This window comes from Castanea sativa, chromosome 5 (assembly GCF_040712315.1).
Source record: "Castanea sativa cultivar Marrone di Chiusa Pesio chromosome 5, ASM4071231v1".
In the NCBI taxonomy this organism is placed as follows: domain Eukaryota; kingdom Viridiplantae; phylum Streptophyta; class Magnoliopsida; order Fagales; family Fagaceae; genus Castanea; species Castanea sativa.
In genome coordinates, this window is record NC_134017.1 from 4173810 (window position 1) to 4191845 (window position 18036).

The 18036-nt window shown below is 33.4% G+C and overlaps 1 protein-coding gene across 1 annotated transcript; it reads right to left on the reverse strand.

The window, feature by feature from the left end:
• Positions 1-410: 410 nt before the first annotated feature.
• LOC142637469 (protein SIEVE ELEMENT OCCLUSION B-like) lies at positions 411-5163 on the reverse strand. The gene is made up of 7 exons (XM_075811745.1): positions 4886-5163; positions 4398-4508; positions 3548-3996; positions 3181-3275; positions 2882-3030; positions 1740-2213; positions 411-1311 (listed from the first exon to the last, which is right to left on the reverse strand). The coding sequence occupies exons 1-7, from the start codon at positions 5102-5104 to the stop codon at positions 727-729; spliced, it is 2082 nt and encodes a 693-aa protein (XP_075667860.1). The 5' UTR covers positions 5105-5163; the 3' UTR covers positions 411-726.
• Positions 5164-18036: the final 12873 nt, after the last annotated feature.

Sequence of the window (18036 nt, forward strand, 5' to 3'; positions counted from 1 at the left end):
CAAAAATCCAAAAATCTAGGTCTAAATGCATGAAATGAATGAGAATCATGAGAAAGAAGAGTTTTAGACCACTTACCAATGAATTAAATCTTGATCTAAGCCAAAAAACGGATTGGAGGAAGAAATTTGGTGAAAAAGTGAGTGTGGGATCGAGAAAGATTGAGGAGATATCGAGATGTTTGAGTAAGAAATGAATTGGGTTGAACCTCACATTTACTATTTCATATCTCTTTTATCACATCCATTTTCATGTATTAAAATGTGAACATTTCTACATTAATTATGAATATGTGTATAAAATGGTAAATTTAAACTAGTGTCAAATAATATTTAACTAAACACAATTAAATCAAAATTAAAAGGGTAAAATTGCGACTAAAATGTTATTTATTCATCATAAAAGACTCCAATTGTAACTTGAAATTCAAAAGATTACATAAAGCTACTTTCCATAACATTAGCATCAGGTCACTAACGTAATCAAAGATGCCCTTTATTGTAGCACTCCTACACAAGACAGAATTAAACGTTGACACTGATAACAAACTTAGACACGCACACAATTATTTCGTAGAAACAAGTACCGAAAAAAAAAAAAAAAGAGGTAGCAATTTAGTGCAGCAATTATTATGTTATGTATCGGCGTATGCTCAGCTATGAGACCCACAGGTTGTGAGAGACGTAACATCGCATATGAGCGATACAAGAGAGACATTTTATTTTCTTCTAGGGTACTGCCTTCTCAGTATGGCCTTCATGGCAGCATTTAAACCTGACATACATCTCCATGATTTTGGGACAGTCAGGATCAGGGCATTTTAGGCTTTCTAAGACCCATCCAGCATTCGTCTTGATTGTAAAGTCGCAGCAAGGAAAACCAGTTTTTTCGATTTCCTTATACTTTTCCTTGAGAATAACTTCAAAGTCAGTAGTAGTACTCGTCTGCAGTTCGTTCTTCCATTTCTTAAATGTCCCCAAGACTGTCACAAAGGTTGTCCCATAACCACTAAACACCAATCTAGACCCTTTGCACAGCACAACCCATCCCTTATCATCCTTGTAGGAAAGCAGATTTTGGATTTCCTTTTTCTGTGTGTCCAATTTAGTATGGAAGAAAAGGTCGTTTATTTTGTTCCAGAAAATGTCAAGGTCATCCTTCCCTTTACCATTCTGTCCCACACCAAACAACTCTATGGAAATCCTTGCACTAGTGTCCGGATCATTTTTCATCTCTTGTGCTTTCTCACGAAATTGTGTGATCCACTGATCATCGGTGCCTCCAAAAAAGAAAATGTACTTCCCCTCTTTGATCTGATTGAACAAGGACACAGATTTTATTTAAATCAAAATTTTGCTCCAAACTAAAAGCATAAGCATGGTTTACGTATTATTAAAATAAAATAAAAAGTCTCTCTCTCGATAGATATAAAGAGAGAATTTTTTTTTTCTACTTTTTAATTGATTATTTTTTATGTTGTTAGCTTGTTACAAAATCTTTATTACAAATCCTTTAATTTGAATTTTATTATGTATGTGTGTTGGGGGGGGGGGGGGGGGGATTCTATGTTACATTGGTACACACTATTTGTTTTACTTAACCTTAATACTTAGTATAGGAAAACATATGTTAATAATAATAACTGAATTCTCAAAAAAAAAAAATTTAGGAATATATATAACCATCCCTACGATATTTATATGTTCAAGCATTTAGATTTTTGAAATATAACATTACGTACCCAGGTCTGTATGTCAGTGCCATCGACGAAATTAGTTATGGAGGATACAAACCAATCTTCTCTAAACAGTTTTGTTTCTCTCTCAACAGTGAAAGGGAAGGCATCTATCTTCCATGTCCTAATCATGGGAAATGCATCATGGTGTTTCACTATACCTTGTGAGTTCAACACCACGATGATAGGCCTTTCCTTGAATTGCCACACCTCCTCAATGTACTTGATGCCCAATGTTGATGAAAAGTACTGAACTACGTACCACTTCATCTTACAATCATGCACCAGCTGCTCAAACTTGTTTTGCAGTTCACGTTCCCATTGCTTCACAATTGGTATCCACACAATTTTATACTGATCATTCCTGCTTATTTCTTCGTAAATGCGCTTGAGAATCGAAACATCCTCCTTAGAGATGTCCAGATCCGAAAAGAACAACAGGACATCCTTTTCTTTCACCTCTTCAACCTTATCACTTATCTGTTTGTGCAGTACAAATATTAAATTAAGCTACGTTAACACCTTACGTCAAAAAGTAACATATTTTAAGTTTAACTGAAGAAAACAATAGACTTAAATATTACTTCGGGCGATACCTTGCTTGATAGTATTTGATTTTAATATTATTTATTTGAAGAAAAATTTAAATTTTAAATTTTTTTTTTTTTTTTTTTTTTTTTTTTTAAGTTTTTACGACAAACACACGCCAAGGTTAAGTTAAACATGAACTTTATCTCGACCCTAACAGATATTAGCCCAGCAATGAAGATGCACTTATTTTTTGTATTCAAATCTTATCTATTTCTGGTCAACATTTTTTTTTCCCTGTATTTGATGTTTTACATCGTGCCGTATCATTTAAATTATAATATGACCTAACATCATATACACTTTTAGATTTGCAAAATATATGACGAGAACCTAATATGGACTAAATAATGTTCATTTCATTTGAAAATGGCAATTAGGAATCCTGGTCCCATTTTTAGTATGTATAGTATCAGTGACAAGCCAATTGTCTTTCAAATTTCAATCTAGTAACACCTCCACCATTTTTCCTCCTTGTGGTGGCTTTATGTTAGGAAAAATTGTTACTCTTACATAACAGATTTTGTCATAGTAATATACTAATATAAAATAAAACTAACCAATATGTTAATAGTTTCCTGCTTCAAATTGTTCGTTGGTTCTCTTGAATAAGTGCTGTCCTCAGAAAAAAATAGCTTCTTGAAGACCTCCACAATGTTAGGCGGGCTTTCTAGGAATCTTTTGAGCTTCAAAAAAGCCTCTTTTTCATCTGCATTCAACAAAAATATTTGGTCAGATTTTGCGCATGTCTAAGCCATTATATAGCATGTGCATCATATCAAGCTAGCAATTGGGGAAAAATGAAGTAGTAATCCAATAACATGCTTTCTTGTCAATGAAATCGGCTCAAGTGGCGAACCTATTTTTCCTTTGCAAAGAGCTATCTGCCCTTTTAATGATTTGAGGATTGAAGTGATTTTACCAGCAAAGGGCAAAATTTCCTGTGTCTTGTCCCTGAAATTGTAAAACCACAGTCATTTGCGTTAGGTTTCTACAATCGTGGCTATGTGAATAAATTCACTATTTCAATCAGTTAATGTATTTGTAATAAATGATAATTTATGACAGTATTAAAGCAGACTGTGAACCCTCCTATATATTATATCAAACCTTGATTATAACTAGTGATGATAGAGAAGTCTACTCAAATGAATTCATCATATATTGTATGTTTTTACTATTTGAAAAAGAAAATTATGTAGTGCATTTCAAGGGCAAGGGCTTACTCGTCCTTAATGAGACAACACATCCAAGCCATGCAATCTACGACAGATATGATAGCCCAGAAAACTTCTACAGAGATACTATCTGTGGCAGTAGATAGTGTTGGTACATCCTTAAAATCATTCTTAGCTAGTAGTTCCTCCAACTCAAAGATGCATTCAACGACATTCAATGTTTCCCTGATTAGATTGTTAAGTTGAACAATCGCATATTTGTATTTCTCAATGCCTGGACGGGGTAGGACAATAGGTACTCGCTTCAAGATTCCTAACGATTTGGTAAGCTGGTTTAATGAGTGAGATTGAGCAAGGTGCCAGAATTCCCCATAGTCCAAAGCAAAAGCCGCAAGTGTCAACACAGCCTTCGCATCCCATGAATAATCTCCTAGCTTTTTTAGTATTGACATTGCTGTTTTTTGGGCAGTTTCCTCACCGGGATTCTTGCATGCCATCTGACATAATATGTTTGCCATTATGAAAAAAACCTCATGTAAATATATAGCTAATTAAATGATCGCATTCATCCAAACACTTTGTTATTTAGTCAGTACCTTAAATGGTACATATACTTTTGTACATTAACTATCACATATGTCAGTTGTTTAAGGGGAAGAAAAAAAAAAAAAAGGGACAGTTCTTTGTTATATTTCGAAATTTTTAAAAATTTGCATTACCAATTTAACAATAAAGAGATTATGAAAATAAAATTACAATTTATGTAAATAGTGTAAAATCTAATACATGATAAATAAATTTCTTAATTTTTTTTTTTTTTTCAAAAATTGATATATTACTTTATAGTACTTGTATGGTAAAAGTTTGTAATTCTTTGACATCGCTCTTGTAATTATACCTCGTTGGAGAGTTCCTTGAGTATGCACAATGGTGGAATGAAGCTTGCTTCAGGACCGCTTTCTCCTTTGGCCGGCACTGCTAGTTCCCCCACGTATGCCTGTTTAGTACCCTAAAGTACATCAAAAGTAACTGTAAGTGAGAAAACTGAAAACATATTATTTATGGAGAGAATAATAGTTAAAATTAGAAATCAAATAACTTTCTGCATCTGTTTATTTTTTTTTTAAGAATAAACGTGTTAAATTCTAATGCTCGTCTCTTTGTCATTTCAAAAGGGAAAGGTCCAGAACTTCTGTAAATCAAATAACTTCTGGACCAGAAGGTTTATTGTTAAAGGAAGAGTTACCACTATACTGTATCCCAAACTTCGGACTATGTATCTCAATGAAGAAGAAGAAGAAAATTACAAAGAAAAGGAACAAAATAAAGAAACTTATAAGAAGAATGTGTGGTAGTAAGTAGTAACATAGATATACATATATATACCATAACAATGTTTTCAACAGCAACGATGGCAGGGTTGAGAATGTTTCTGACAACAGCGAAAAGAGAGGCAACATTAATGTCTCGGTCAGAATGTGTATGGGTGGCACAAATTTTTTTCTTGATCTCTTCGTTGGGCATGTTTAAGACACTCGGCTCACTCTCATGGACATTGATAAAGGTTTGAACTGCAGAAATTTTCAGCTTCTTGTTGCTGGCCATGGTATTGGGTATTACAAAAAAAGCTAGAAATGTCAGAAAGAAGGGAGAAGTTGGCTTGTGCCTTGTGGTAATGGTGTGGTGCAATAGCTTGGACTATCGTCCTATTTATAGCCATCGTTACTAGAATAAGACAAGAGAAGAGTTGATAGGATACGCTTCTCTAATTTCGGATCACATTTGCCATCTAAGTAAGGTCCATCTAGTGATAAATTACAACTAATTATCAATAGTCAACAGAAAGATTCATTCTATCCATGCATCCTGAAAATATTATAGTATGGATGAAGGGCCACATAACTCTCAAATAAAAAATGAATGTGTTAAGGCAACAAGATGGTTCAATAAATTTAGTTACATAACAAAATGCTACAAAAATTTTATAATATTGCTAAATTAGTGATCACTAAGCATATGGGCCCACCACAATTTGTGATTTAGTTTTTTTAGAGATCCATGTGTGAGTTAGTATGCTATTTTGAAAATATTATGAATTTTTGTTATGTCATAGAAGGTAATTAATACTAAAAACATAAAAAATTTCACAATCTATTTTATTATAATGGTTGATGAGATAAGTAAAAGTCCTCTTCATTTCAAGTTATATATATTTTGTTCGTTTAATGATTAAAATTTTATCTTTTGGATCTAAGTACAAACTACCACATTATTTAAAATTTTAAAACATAATAGTCCTTTCAACTTTAAATCTATAAAATTTAATGTAAATCATGAAATGAATTAATGTCAAATAGAGATGATCTTTTTTCATATGGTCAATTATGACTAAACTAATATAATTTTTATATGAATGCACTACTGAGTATTGACATCACTTTTATTAATACTAATTATAATATTTTACTTTATTCATGATTGTAACAAAAATTATGAATTTTTTAACCCTAAACTTAATTATTGCTACGGGAATATGGGAGCCATACGCCCCAACTCCTCCCCTTCTAAATTCAAATTTTTTTTAATAAATATTAAAAACAGTTCTTCCTAAAAAATAGAGGCTAAAATAAATTAAAGGAATTGTCGCTTAGTTGATAACTCGTGGCCCTCTAAATAAGAATTTTTTTTTTCTACAAAACATTTTTTCTAAAGGAAGAATTATATGATTTTGTCATAAATCACTACGTGTGTGTGCGTGCCCATTTGTAAGCGTTTCCCCTTTTTCTTTTTCTTTTATTCAATTCATTTCATAGTAATCTTTTTCTTCAAAATTTGGATACGGATGATAGTAGATTAGAAGCGTTCATATGTTTGTGCAAAATGGTTGATAAGGATTAAAAATAAATTAAGAACTTATCAAATTGTCTATAGAGTACTCATATTTGTGCTTATCTTTCTTGTTTTAACAACAACTACAAGAAGAATATTTTTTATCATAAATATTGTCAAATTTTGGCCTTGCAACAAAGAAAGAAAATGATTTATATTATTATAATTTAATGTTATAACAAGGGAGAGGAGGATTTAAATCCTAATTCTCCTAATAAAAGAAATCGTGCCACATTACTGAATTAGAAGACTCTTAGCAAAAAAAAAGTAATTCATTTAGATAAAAATATGAATAAAGGACTAGTTGATTTTGTAGGAGTTCAAATTTAATACAAAATCAATAATAAATTATTTTCAAGATTTGAAAGTGCGCCAAACATCATTTTGATAAATGATTGATTTAAAACGTATCTTAAAAATAAAAATTATATTTTGTTAACATGAACTGAATACTAGTTTTATTTTTCATTGTATATTTTGCCTTAAACCTTAACATATTTTTTATTCTTGAATTCTAATAAATAAATAAAAGTTGTTCATACTAAACTAATTAGGTATGTATGTTGTTCAGGCTACTTCCCTCATTGGGTATGTATGTTGATATAGATTTATGTATACTATAATTCATTGTGTCTGATAGCTTAAGATGTGTGCATGTTGTATTTCCTAATACGTCTACATCCAAAAAATAATAATAATAACGAGACTGAAATGTGGAACCATCAAATAAACAAATGAGTATGTGAACTTTAATGTGAGTTTATTCAAGTATTGCTCAAGTCTCTTCATATGGCTAATAGTTTAGCAATTAATTTATCAGGTCATTACATCATTTTTTAGATTTTTTTTTTTTTTTTGGATATCCTTAATCCGGTTGTTGTTGTTGTCCTTTTATTTATTTATTTATTTTATGTAAGGAAGATACAGCTGGTTGCATATATTAATATATACGTGACATTGATGAAATTATTCAATGTAACCCATTTTTTATGCTTTCCTCTCATATTAAGGTGGATCTTAGATCTAATTCATCGGGCTCATTATTTTTCTTTTTTTCTTATGATGACATAGGGCTTGTTCGAATTCTTATGTTATTGGAAGGTGTGTTATATATACACTTATATTATATTTTATATATATATATATATATATATATATATATATATATATATATATAAAAGGAATGTGTGTTGTGCTGGGAAATAATTTCTCGTAATGTTGAAAGCTTTTGCCCACAATAATTCTATTCCTTTCTATTTTTTTCAGAAGGTTTTTCATAATATTATATTTTTCAATAATTCTTAATAGTGATTTCATTGTTCAAATGGCTCAACTCTCATCTGTAACATTAATTTTTTTTTTAATGAAAATGATAATATATTTATTTATATGAAATCACATAGTACAATGAAGAAATGTATTTTTCTAGCTAAACAATGACTTTTTCTTTGTCTTCTGTAGTACTAGCCAAAACTAGAATAGCACGATTACATTGTAAAAGAATACTAAAAAAACAGAAATAAAATCAAAACTATCTCTCATTTATAACATTCAATTAGTCTTATTATTACCTTATAAGCTAGGCAGATATCAACATCCTAATTAGAACAACTCTAGACCCCCATTTAAATAGTCTCTAATTTTAGACTCTAAACCCAAGTTATTCTTTTAATAATCAAAACTGGTGATATTAATTAATTAAATTTGGTAATATTTTCCCATAAAAAAAATTTTGATATTAAAGCAAGTACGATGGAACTACACTAATTCAAGATTAGTATACGTAAGCAAGCAAGTATACACGACTTTGCAAGTATTTATGATTAGTATATATATATAAAAGCAAGTACCAATAATATTGCACACATGCCAAACTTTTTTTTTTTTTTTATTAAAACACGTTCAACTTTTTCTACCTGATTTTTCTCCAATATATATATATATATATATATATATATATATATATATATATCTATATTCCTGATAATATTACATGCATGTAATTTTCCTTTTCTTTTTTGACAAGTCAGAATTTCGTGAGTCATCGTTGATGATGCTATTAAAGCTACGTCACACTTCCAGAATGGAACTACACTAATTCAAGATTTGACATAAAAAGAATAAAAGCTTCCATTAAAAACAAATGGCCTAAAAGAAAAAATAAATATACATTTAAGCATAGCTTATTTAGTTGAAATTAAAATATTTTCACTAAAAATACTATAAATAAAGATAAAAATTAGTTAAAATGGTACAGTAAATACTATAAATAATATCAAAATTACAATGAGACACATAAATAATAGCAAAAATAAATTGAATAGTAAAATAAGCTAGAAAAAATAATCAATACCAAATGTACACTAAGGCAGCGTTTGGATAGCGGCTGCGTCCCCAACGTCTGCGTTTTCAGCTTTTTTTTTTTTACTGAGAAGTGATGTTCATGTCTGTCAGTTTTTATTGTTCACGTCACTATTTAAGCACTGTTTATGTACTATTCACAGGACCCACTACCACTTTATTCAAAAAAAAATTAAAAATAGGTCTCATGGTACTATTTACACATTTAAAAATTATTTTGTTACAGTATTTTCAATTTTCAGTTGTATCTAAATAAACTCTAAATCATTACAAATTTACACGAGTAGCACATGATTCACCTCCTTGGTTACTTCAAATAATCCTAATGTGCCAAGTGTCACGCATTCTCGCGTACCTTGCTCCTTCTCTTGCTAATAAAGAAAGACTATATTCACTACTTGTCATTCGTCAATTGCTACTAATGTGATTACCCTATTATTTAGTTCGTGATTAATCTCAATTCCCTTGATAATTGGGCAGTGATTTGAATTTATATTAATAAATTTACATGAGTAGCACGTGATTCACCTGCACGGTTACTTCAAATAATCCTAATGTGCCAAGTGTCACGCATTCTCGCGTACCTTGCTCCTTCTCTTGTTAATAAAGAAAGACTATATTCACTACTAGTCATTCGTCAATTGCTACTAATGTGATTACCCTATTATTTAGTTCGTGATTAATCTCAATTCTCTTGATAATTGGGCAGTGATTTGAATTTATATTAATAAATAGCAAGTGATTAATATAAAAATATTTCCTACAAAGAATTTGTCCTTTCCCGTAATTTCCAGGAACTATATCAGATGCTAAAATAGTTGGGAAGATATTTAATTAATATTAATTTAGTATACGAGATCTGAATTGATCTTGAATCTTAGGATCTCCCTACACTACCCATTTTCCTTTTGACATAACCCTAGCCCTTGGTGCATTTGCATCAATTTATGTAAAAATTTCAGTCTATTTGAAAATAAGAATCTACTTTTTCTATTTTATGTACTCACTTTTCAAAACATTCCACATCAAATTATCTATTTTACACTACATTTTATTAAAATATCAATTTATCTTGATTTTTAAAAAAATTTCTCTTTCTTCACACACAACTACTATCCACTCTTTTTATTCATCCTCAAGATACATAAAGAAAGAATAAGCAACTAAATACAAAATGAAGTGTTAGTATAAATTTACACCGTTACTGTAGCAAACTTATAAATTTACACAATTATACACAGACTAATGTGAGTCAATTTTAAATAAAACTGTGTACATTCTATACGTTTTTCTATTATATATGGTCTGAAGTGAATGCTCTTAAAGTGTGTTTGTTTGGAAGTGAAATAAAGTGGATGGAAAACTTTGGAGAGAAAATAGGAATTGAAACTTTTTTAGTGTGTGTTTGTTTGGGTGTGGAGAAAGAAAAATAAATAGTAAGGCCTAGGTGTTTTCTCTCCAGGCACACCAAAAAATTTTCTCCCCAAATGGAGAGAAAACTGGGAAGAGGAACTTCCAAAAACACCCTTGGAATTCACCTCTAAGTCTCCAATGTGTTGGCTTCTTCTTTTTTTCTTTTTTCCTTTGATTTTTTCTTTCTTAGTTATTAATGTCCTAGCTTCCTCTTTTCTCTCTTTCTTTTTCTTTTTTCCTTTGCTTTTGAATGGAAGTGTTAATTTCTTCTCTTCTTTTTTTTTCTTTATTTTATTTTTTCTAGACATGTAGTTTTCTTCTTCTTCTTCTTCTTCTTCTTTTTGGGTGCTCATATGAATGTTTTCTCATTAATTTTGGTTGGTTTTTTTTTTTTTTTTTTTAGAAAATAGTTTTGGGTTAATTTATTATGCTATTTTTTTTTTTTTTTTACTTTAATGAAGTGTCCATCTGACGAGTCAAAAATTTACGATCGTCATCAAGCTAAAATCGTCATTAACCAAGAGAAGACGTTACGCATTTATTACGCTCATTGATGACAGAGTGTAACGGATGGAGAAACGATCACAGAATGAGTTGTGAACTTCAGATAAAGATTTTGTAACGCACTAACCGTTGAGCATAAATACAGCGATTCATTGCCCATTAATTAGGCAAACAACTATAAAAGATAAGGCAACAAAAGTTAAAGGTATACACAAATACTCTACGAAAATTACTTTCCAGTCTATTTCTCTCTAAAATCTTTCTCCCTTACTGACTTAAGCATCAGAGGTAGTTTGGCTAACGCCACACCGGCATGTTACTCTTCCACCCAGTTCATTTTGTAGGTTTTCCTCCAACAGAGACAACCTCAATCACAGCTTTGTTCATCCGCTACGACAAGGAGCTCAACTACTATTTTTTGCATCATCAGTTTGGCGTCGTCTATGGGAATCATTAATCATTCAAGCCATCTTTCCCAGTGACAAGAGTTTCTCGAAGTATGAGATGGAATCAGAAACCGCACAACAGCTAGAAGTTGTGCAACAACAACAAATCCAGGCCCTCCTGGCTAATATGGAAGAGCTAACTCGCCAAAATGAAGAGTTGCGAAAGACAATGGAATCCCAAAACGCAGAACGTCGTCAAATAGGTGAAAACCAAAATGAAGAAGAATCAAACTCTTAAGCCAATAGACAAGACAAGATCTCAGCAGAAGATTCCTCTAGGATGGAGAATGAGCTTTGCAACATAAGGAAGGAGATGGACGAGTTAAAAAGTGCCACGAAGGACAAAAGTGGGGAGAATTTAGATGGGATTATTCGAAAGACAGACTCACCATTTACTACTGAAGTACTGAACCGTCCCCTCCCACCGAAATTCCGTCTGCCATAGTTGGAGTCGTATGACGATTCCAAAGATCCCTTGGATCAAATTGAATCATTCAAGACATTGATGTTGTTGCAGATGACCCTAGATGAGGTGATATGCAGGGCATTCCCAATGATACCCCCAGGAACTATTGCGAATTTTGAACAACTCAGGAAGGGTTTTATTCGTCATATCATTGGGGGGGGGGGAGGGGAAGACACAAGAAGCCAACCGGTCATCTTCTCAACATTCAACAGGCAGAAGGAGAAATGCTAAGACAGTACGTGACCCGATTCAATAAGGAGCTACTACAGGTAGACGAAGCTGAAGATCAAGTCATCCTAACAACTTTCCAAGTAGGGTTGCTACTTGGGGATTTTTTTTCTTCTTAATCACCAAAAGCCCACCAAAAACTGTCGTGGAATTGCTCTAAAAAGCTCAGAAGTACATGAATACAAAAGATGCGATGTGTAGACACTCAATTTTGTACCCATGATTTAATTAAGGAGAATGACTTGAATGACCATCCACGTACCCCAAAAATCATGATTACATTACATGCATCAATTTGGTCTTGCTTTGCATGTGTCAATTTGTCCTTGCATTGCATGCATCAATTCATTCATTGCATACCATAAAAATGATCTTGAGGTTCTAACAATTGCAATGGTGTGTCCGGTTTCTAAGTCGGACTATCGGATCGAAAGATATCACATGATCAAGTTTACACGGTCAACATGCATTGTGTCTAGGTGAAATCAACCACACATGATTAATTTAAATTAATTATGATTAGTTAAACAATTAAAATTAATTAAATAATTTTGTGATTGGTTGATAATTAGTGTTTAAAATAGGGATGCATGCATAGGAATAAAAAAGATGATTGGACTGAATTAAAAAACTCTAGAAGGAGAGTCCAAAAAGCATCCAAACATAAAAAAGTGTTCGGCATCCAAGAGTAACATTCGACACTTTTGGAGTGCCGAACGGCACTTTGAAAGTGTCGAATTGGTCTCTTTTGGGCTTTGGCCCAACGCCCTTCAGGTGGTGATAAGGCACACTCTTTTCGATCTTTTTGCAGAAGGATGTGTCCCGATTCACATTCTACACTTCGGGGATATTTTTTAGATTTTTCTAGCCTCTATAAATAGAGGTTGGGTCTCATAATTCAACACCTTTTTTTTTTACGCTCTAAGAGGCATACATTTTGAGGCTCTCAAATCGCTGATATTTGCTGATCCTCTATGATATTTTCTGCTCAAATTAAGGTTTTTAGGTTTCAAAGATAATTAAATAAATTTTTTTGAACCCTAAAACATCCTTTCAAGAACAAGGAGTGCTCATGCAAGAGGTTATTTTCAATCACCCTATTCTATTTTAGGTTTCATGTTTATGATGATGCATGTTTTCCTTTATCTGTAACATGAGTTGTTAATCATTGTCTTGTTAAAGCATGATCTTGATTTTGTTTATGTAATTGTTTTTTTTTAGGGGATTGTTTATGTAATTGTTATGATCTCTTTCTTAATTCCAATAATCTGCATATGATCAATGCTTTTTCTTAAAATAAAAATAAAAAAATAGATTTGCATCTTTCATAGATGTAGATCTAAATTTTTCTTAAACAAAAACGGATTTGCATCTTTATTAGATGTAGATCTGATTTTTTCCTCAATTAAAAACAGATTTGCGCTTTCTTGGATGTAGATCTAAATTTTTCCTCAATTAAAAACATATCTGAATCTTTCTAAATGTAAATCTGAATTTTTCTTAAAATAAAAACGGATCTGCATCTTTCTTGGTTATAGATCTGAAGTTTTCTTAAAATGAAAACAAATCTGCATCCTTATTTGATGCAGATCTAAATTTTTCTCAAATCGAAAATTGATTTGTATCTTTCTTATATACAAATCTGATCTTTTCTTAACATATGCAGATTTTGAAGTAAAGAAAAAGATTATGCATGATAGTGTTTATGGTTGTTTGTTTTATTTTATTCATGTAGCATAAATTTATGTTACGAGTGAAATTCTCTTCATAAAAAAACATTTTCCATATTTTTTGAACATATAAAAATAGATCTAATTTTTTGTCATCAAAAACCATTTTTTTAATATAACAAAACAGATCTGATCTTTTACAAAGTTAAAACCATTTTTTGTTAAATTTTCAAAAGTAGATCTGATTTTTGTAAAAAAAAAAAAAAACCAAAATCAATTTTTTTTAATCACCAAAACATATCTGAATTTTAATCTCCAAAAACCACTTTTTTTGCATATTAAAAAACAGATTTGATTTTCTAAACCAAAATCAATTTTTTTTTCATCACCAAAACAGATCTGATTCTTTTTAAAAGAAGAGGAATGAATTCATAAATAAAATTATGTGATTTGATTTTTGTTTCACATGTTCAACATATCATTCATAGCATGCATACAAAATGGTACATAGGTCACAAGAGTCTAGAAGACCAGATTCTGCATCGGCAGATTGGGTGCCTAACACATTCTCATTTTGTAACAAAGCCTTCGAATTTAGGTCTTTGGATAGGTAGATCTAGGCCTTATGTTTATTTTTATTTTGGGTAGAATGTAACTAGCACAAAAAGCCATGTATTTTGGTAGATTGTAACTAGATCCCAAAGCCATGTAATTTTTAAGTGTAAAGTCGCCACTTACCTAAAAAGAGAGGTTCCCTAAAAAGTACTAAAATCCCTTTTTTGAGAGCACCCCCAATTTTCGTGGTCTCTCACATAATGCTTGCAAAAGAAATGAAAGGAAAAAGGAAGAGAGACAAAGGAACAAACAGTAATTACGATAAAAAGAAAGAGACACAAAGTGTCGGACAAACAACAAGAAAAAAGAAGGAACTTCCAGATAGGAAGCCAAAGTTTACTAACTTCACTCGCCTAATAATTCCAATTGAGCAAGTCCTGATATAGATAAGGGATGATCCCTCCCTGCAATGGACGAAACCAATCAATACTCCAGCAGAAAAGAGAGATAAGAATAAGTACTGTAGGTTCCACAAGGACCACAGACATCACACCGACAAGTGTAGGCATTTGAAAGACCAGGTGGAGACTTTAATTAGACAAGGAAAGTTATAGAAGTATGTCTGGAAAATGGAGCCCTACAGATACCAACGGAAGGACAATAAAGACAAAAATCAAGAAGCAGGAGATAGCAAACCTCTTGCAGGAGAGATAAAGACAATCTTAGGAGGATTAACGGCAGACGAAACCCTGAAGTCCCTGAAAAAAGTCCATTGGAGAGAAATATACAGTGTCCATTCCCAGCTCCCTCCAATGAAGATGCCAAGGAATGACGAACCTGATATTGTTTTCTCAGAGAGAGACAGTCATGGCATTAGGCAACCCCATGACGATCCACTGGTAATCAAGCTCAGAGTAGAAGAATCCAACATCCATCGGGTGCTCATTGACAATGGAAGCTTAGCAAATATCATCTACTTACTTGCGTTTCAGCAGATGAAACTAGATAAGAAAAGGATCATGCCTTTCACCTCTCCTCTAGTAAGCTTCACTAGGGATAAAATCGTCCATAGGGGCATCATCACTCTAACCATAATTGCAGGTACTTACCCAGCACAAGTCACCAAGGAAATTGATTTCCTTATAGTTGGCTGTCCTTCAACATATAATATCATCGTGGGAAAACTTACACTCAACCGACTAAGAGCAACAATGTCAACATATTACTTGAAGGTGAAATTTTCAACTACCCATGGAGTAGGAGAAATCATAGGAGATCAAATTCTAGCAAGAAAGTGCTACCAAGCTGCCTTAGCATCTAGGGAGAACCACACATGGGTGATCAATGAACCAGAACCCATCCCCGAATCGTCAGAAACACCACAAGAAGTTGAGATCGTCCTAGGAGATTCAACAAAGGTATTGAAGATGAGATCAGCATTCCCAGCTCTGGAGAAAGAGAAGATGGTTTCCTTCTTAAGGGCAAACCAAGATGTTTTCGCCTGGAAACACGAGGATATGCCCAAAATTGATAGGAAGATCATACAGCATCATCTCAATTTCAACCCATAGTGCAAACCTGAACAACAGAAGTGGAGAATATTTGCACTAGAGCACAACAAAGCTATAACTAAAGAAGTAGAGAAGCTACTAGAAGCTGGTTTTATTAGGGAAGCCTTCTACCCAAATTGGCTAGCAAACGTGGTAATGGTAAATAAGAGCAATGGAAAATGGAGGATGTGCATTGATTTCACAGACTTGAACAAAGTCTGGCCAAAGGATAGCTTTCCCTTGCCAAGGATTGATCAACTAGTAGACTAAACTGCTGGACATAAGATCTTAACTATCATGAACGCATTTTATGGATACAACCAAATCCTCATGGACGAAGAAGATCTCATTCGTCACCAACTAAGGGTTATACTGCTACAAAGTTGGATTGAAGAACGCGGGAGCCACATACCAAAGATTGGTCAATCGTATGTTCTCTCACCAAATTGGGAGGAATGTAGAAGTATATGTAAAGGATATGCTAGTGAAAATCATGGAAGAAGCCAACCACTTAGACGATCTAAAAGAAACCTTCAACATATTACGTAAGTACAACATGAAGTTAAACCCTACAAAGTGTGTTTTTACTGTTGCTTTAGGGAAATTCTTGGGATTCATGGTGTCCCAACGAAGCATAGAGGCAAATCCAGATAAAGTAAAGGCAATAATCAAGGTCAAATCACCAAAAACAGTGAAGGAGGTTCAGAGCTTGACAGGAAAGGTCGCAGCACTAAACAGATTCGTCTCCAGGGCAATGGACAAGTGCATGCCATTCTTCAAGGTCTTGAAAAAATTCTTTCAGTGAACTAACAAATGTGAAGAAGCCTGTGCAAAATTAAAATAGTATTTGACAAAGCCACCATTACTAAGTCCCTCGATGATAGGGGAGAAGCTATACCTCTACTTAGCAGTGTCCAATACCACGGTAAGTCCGGCACTGATCAGAAAAGAAGAAAATACCCAAAAGCCAATCTACTATACCAGCCAGGCATTCTAGGGAGCAGAGGCAAATTACCCAAGGATGGAAAAGATAGCTTTCGCATTGTTGATCTCTTCTAGGAAACTCCATCCTTACTTCCAAGCACATTCCATCGTCGTCATGACAGACCAACCAATAAGAAAGACGATGAACAAGATAGATATAGCAGGACGACTTATTCAATGAACAATTGAACTAGGCCAATTCAACATCGAATATCGGCCTCGAGCAGCGATCAAAGCCCAAATATTAGCGAACTTCATCGCAAAATTCACTTAACCCTGCAAGGAAGAAGAACTCCCCATGAAAACATGGATAGTCCAAACAAATGGGTCTACCACGAAGAAAGTAGGAGGGGCAGGAGTAGTGCTCATATCTCCACAAAGAGAAATACTGACGTATGCAGTTAGACTACAATTCTCAGTAACGAATAACGAGGCTGAGTATGAAGCATTGCTAACAGGACTAAGCCTAGCAAAAGCTCTCAAAGCAAAGAATCTTATTGTCCAAGCTGATTCTTAGCTAATAATTGGACAAGTGAAGGGAGACTATGAAGCCAAAGAAGAGAGGATGCAGAAGTATCTAAAGATTGTCCAACAATGCTCGCAACACTTTGATGGCCTAGACTTTGTGCAAATCCCTCGGGCCAAAAATGTAGAAGCTGACTTCCTAGAAAGATTGGCCTCATTAGACAACTATAATACAACCTCCGAACTATGTGTAGAGATAAGGGGGCAACCAAGTACAGAAGGTGAGCAAGTTCTAAAGGTAAAAGAACAAGATGAGTAGATGACTCCCATCGTTCGTTACTGGAAAGAAGGACGGCTCCCAGAAGATAAAACGGAAGAAAGGAAGATACATATCAGAGCAGCTTGCTTCGTCATTATTGACGGTGTACTGTACAAATGAGGTTATTCACTCCCACACTCAAGATGTGCCAAGTCAGAAGAAGCAGATTATGTGCTCTATGAGATTCATGAGGGAATTTGTTAAAATTATGTTAGAGCAAGGTCTTTAACAGGAAAGGCACTTAGAGCGGGATATTACTGCCCGACCTTACAAAAGGACACACACGACCTCGACAGAGCATGCGATAAGTGTCAATGCTTCACAAATATCTAGATGAGACCAGGAGAGATGATGACACCCAAATCCTCACCATGGCCATTCGCTCAATGGGGGATTGACATTATGGGCCCATTCCCTTTAGGGAAGAAGCAACTCAGATTTCTGATCATTGCAATTGATTACTTCACAAAATAGGTAAAAGCAGAACTAGTAACAACGATAACAGAGGCTAAAGTCACAAGGTTTGTATGGAAGAACATCATCTGCAGGTTCAGAGTCCTACATGTCATAATTTCAAACAACGGAAAGTAGTTCGACAATCCTAAGTTTCAAAAATTTTGTCAAGACTTAGGAGTCAGGAACCACTACTCTTCTCCAAGACACCCTCAAGCTAACGGTCAAACAGAA

Excerpts from the sequence above, each read along its gene's own strand:
- LOC142637469 (XM_075811745.1), bottom strand. The coding sequence starts at position 5,104 with ATGGCCAGCAACAAGAAGCTGAAAATTTCTGCAGTTCAAACCTTTATC. Across the intron at positions 2,214-2,881 it reads AGGAAACTATTAACATATTG|ATAAGTGATAAGGTTGAAGA; the intron begins GTTAGTTTTATT and ends CTGCACAAACAG. Across the intron at positions 1,312-1,739 it reads GCACTGACATACAGACCTGG|ATCAAAGAGGGGAAGTACAT; the intron begins GTACGTAATGTT and ends TTGTTCAATCAG.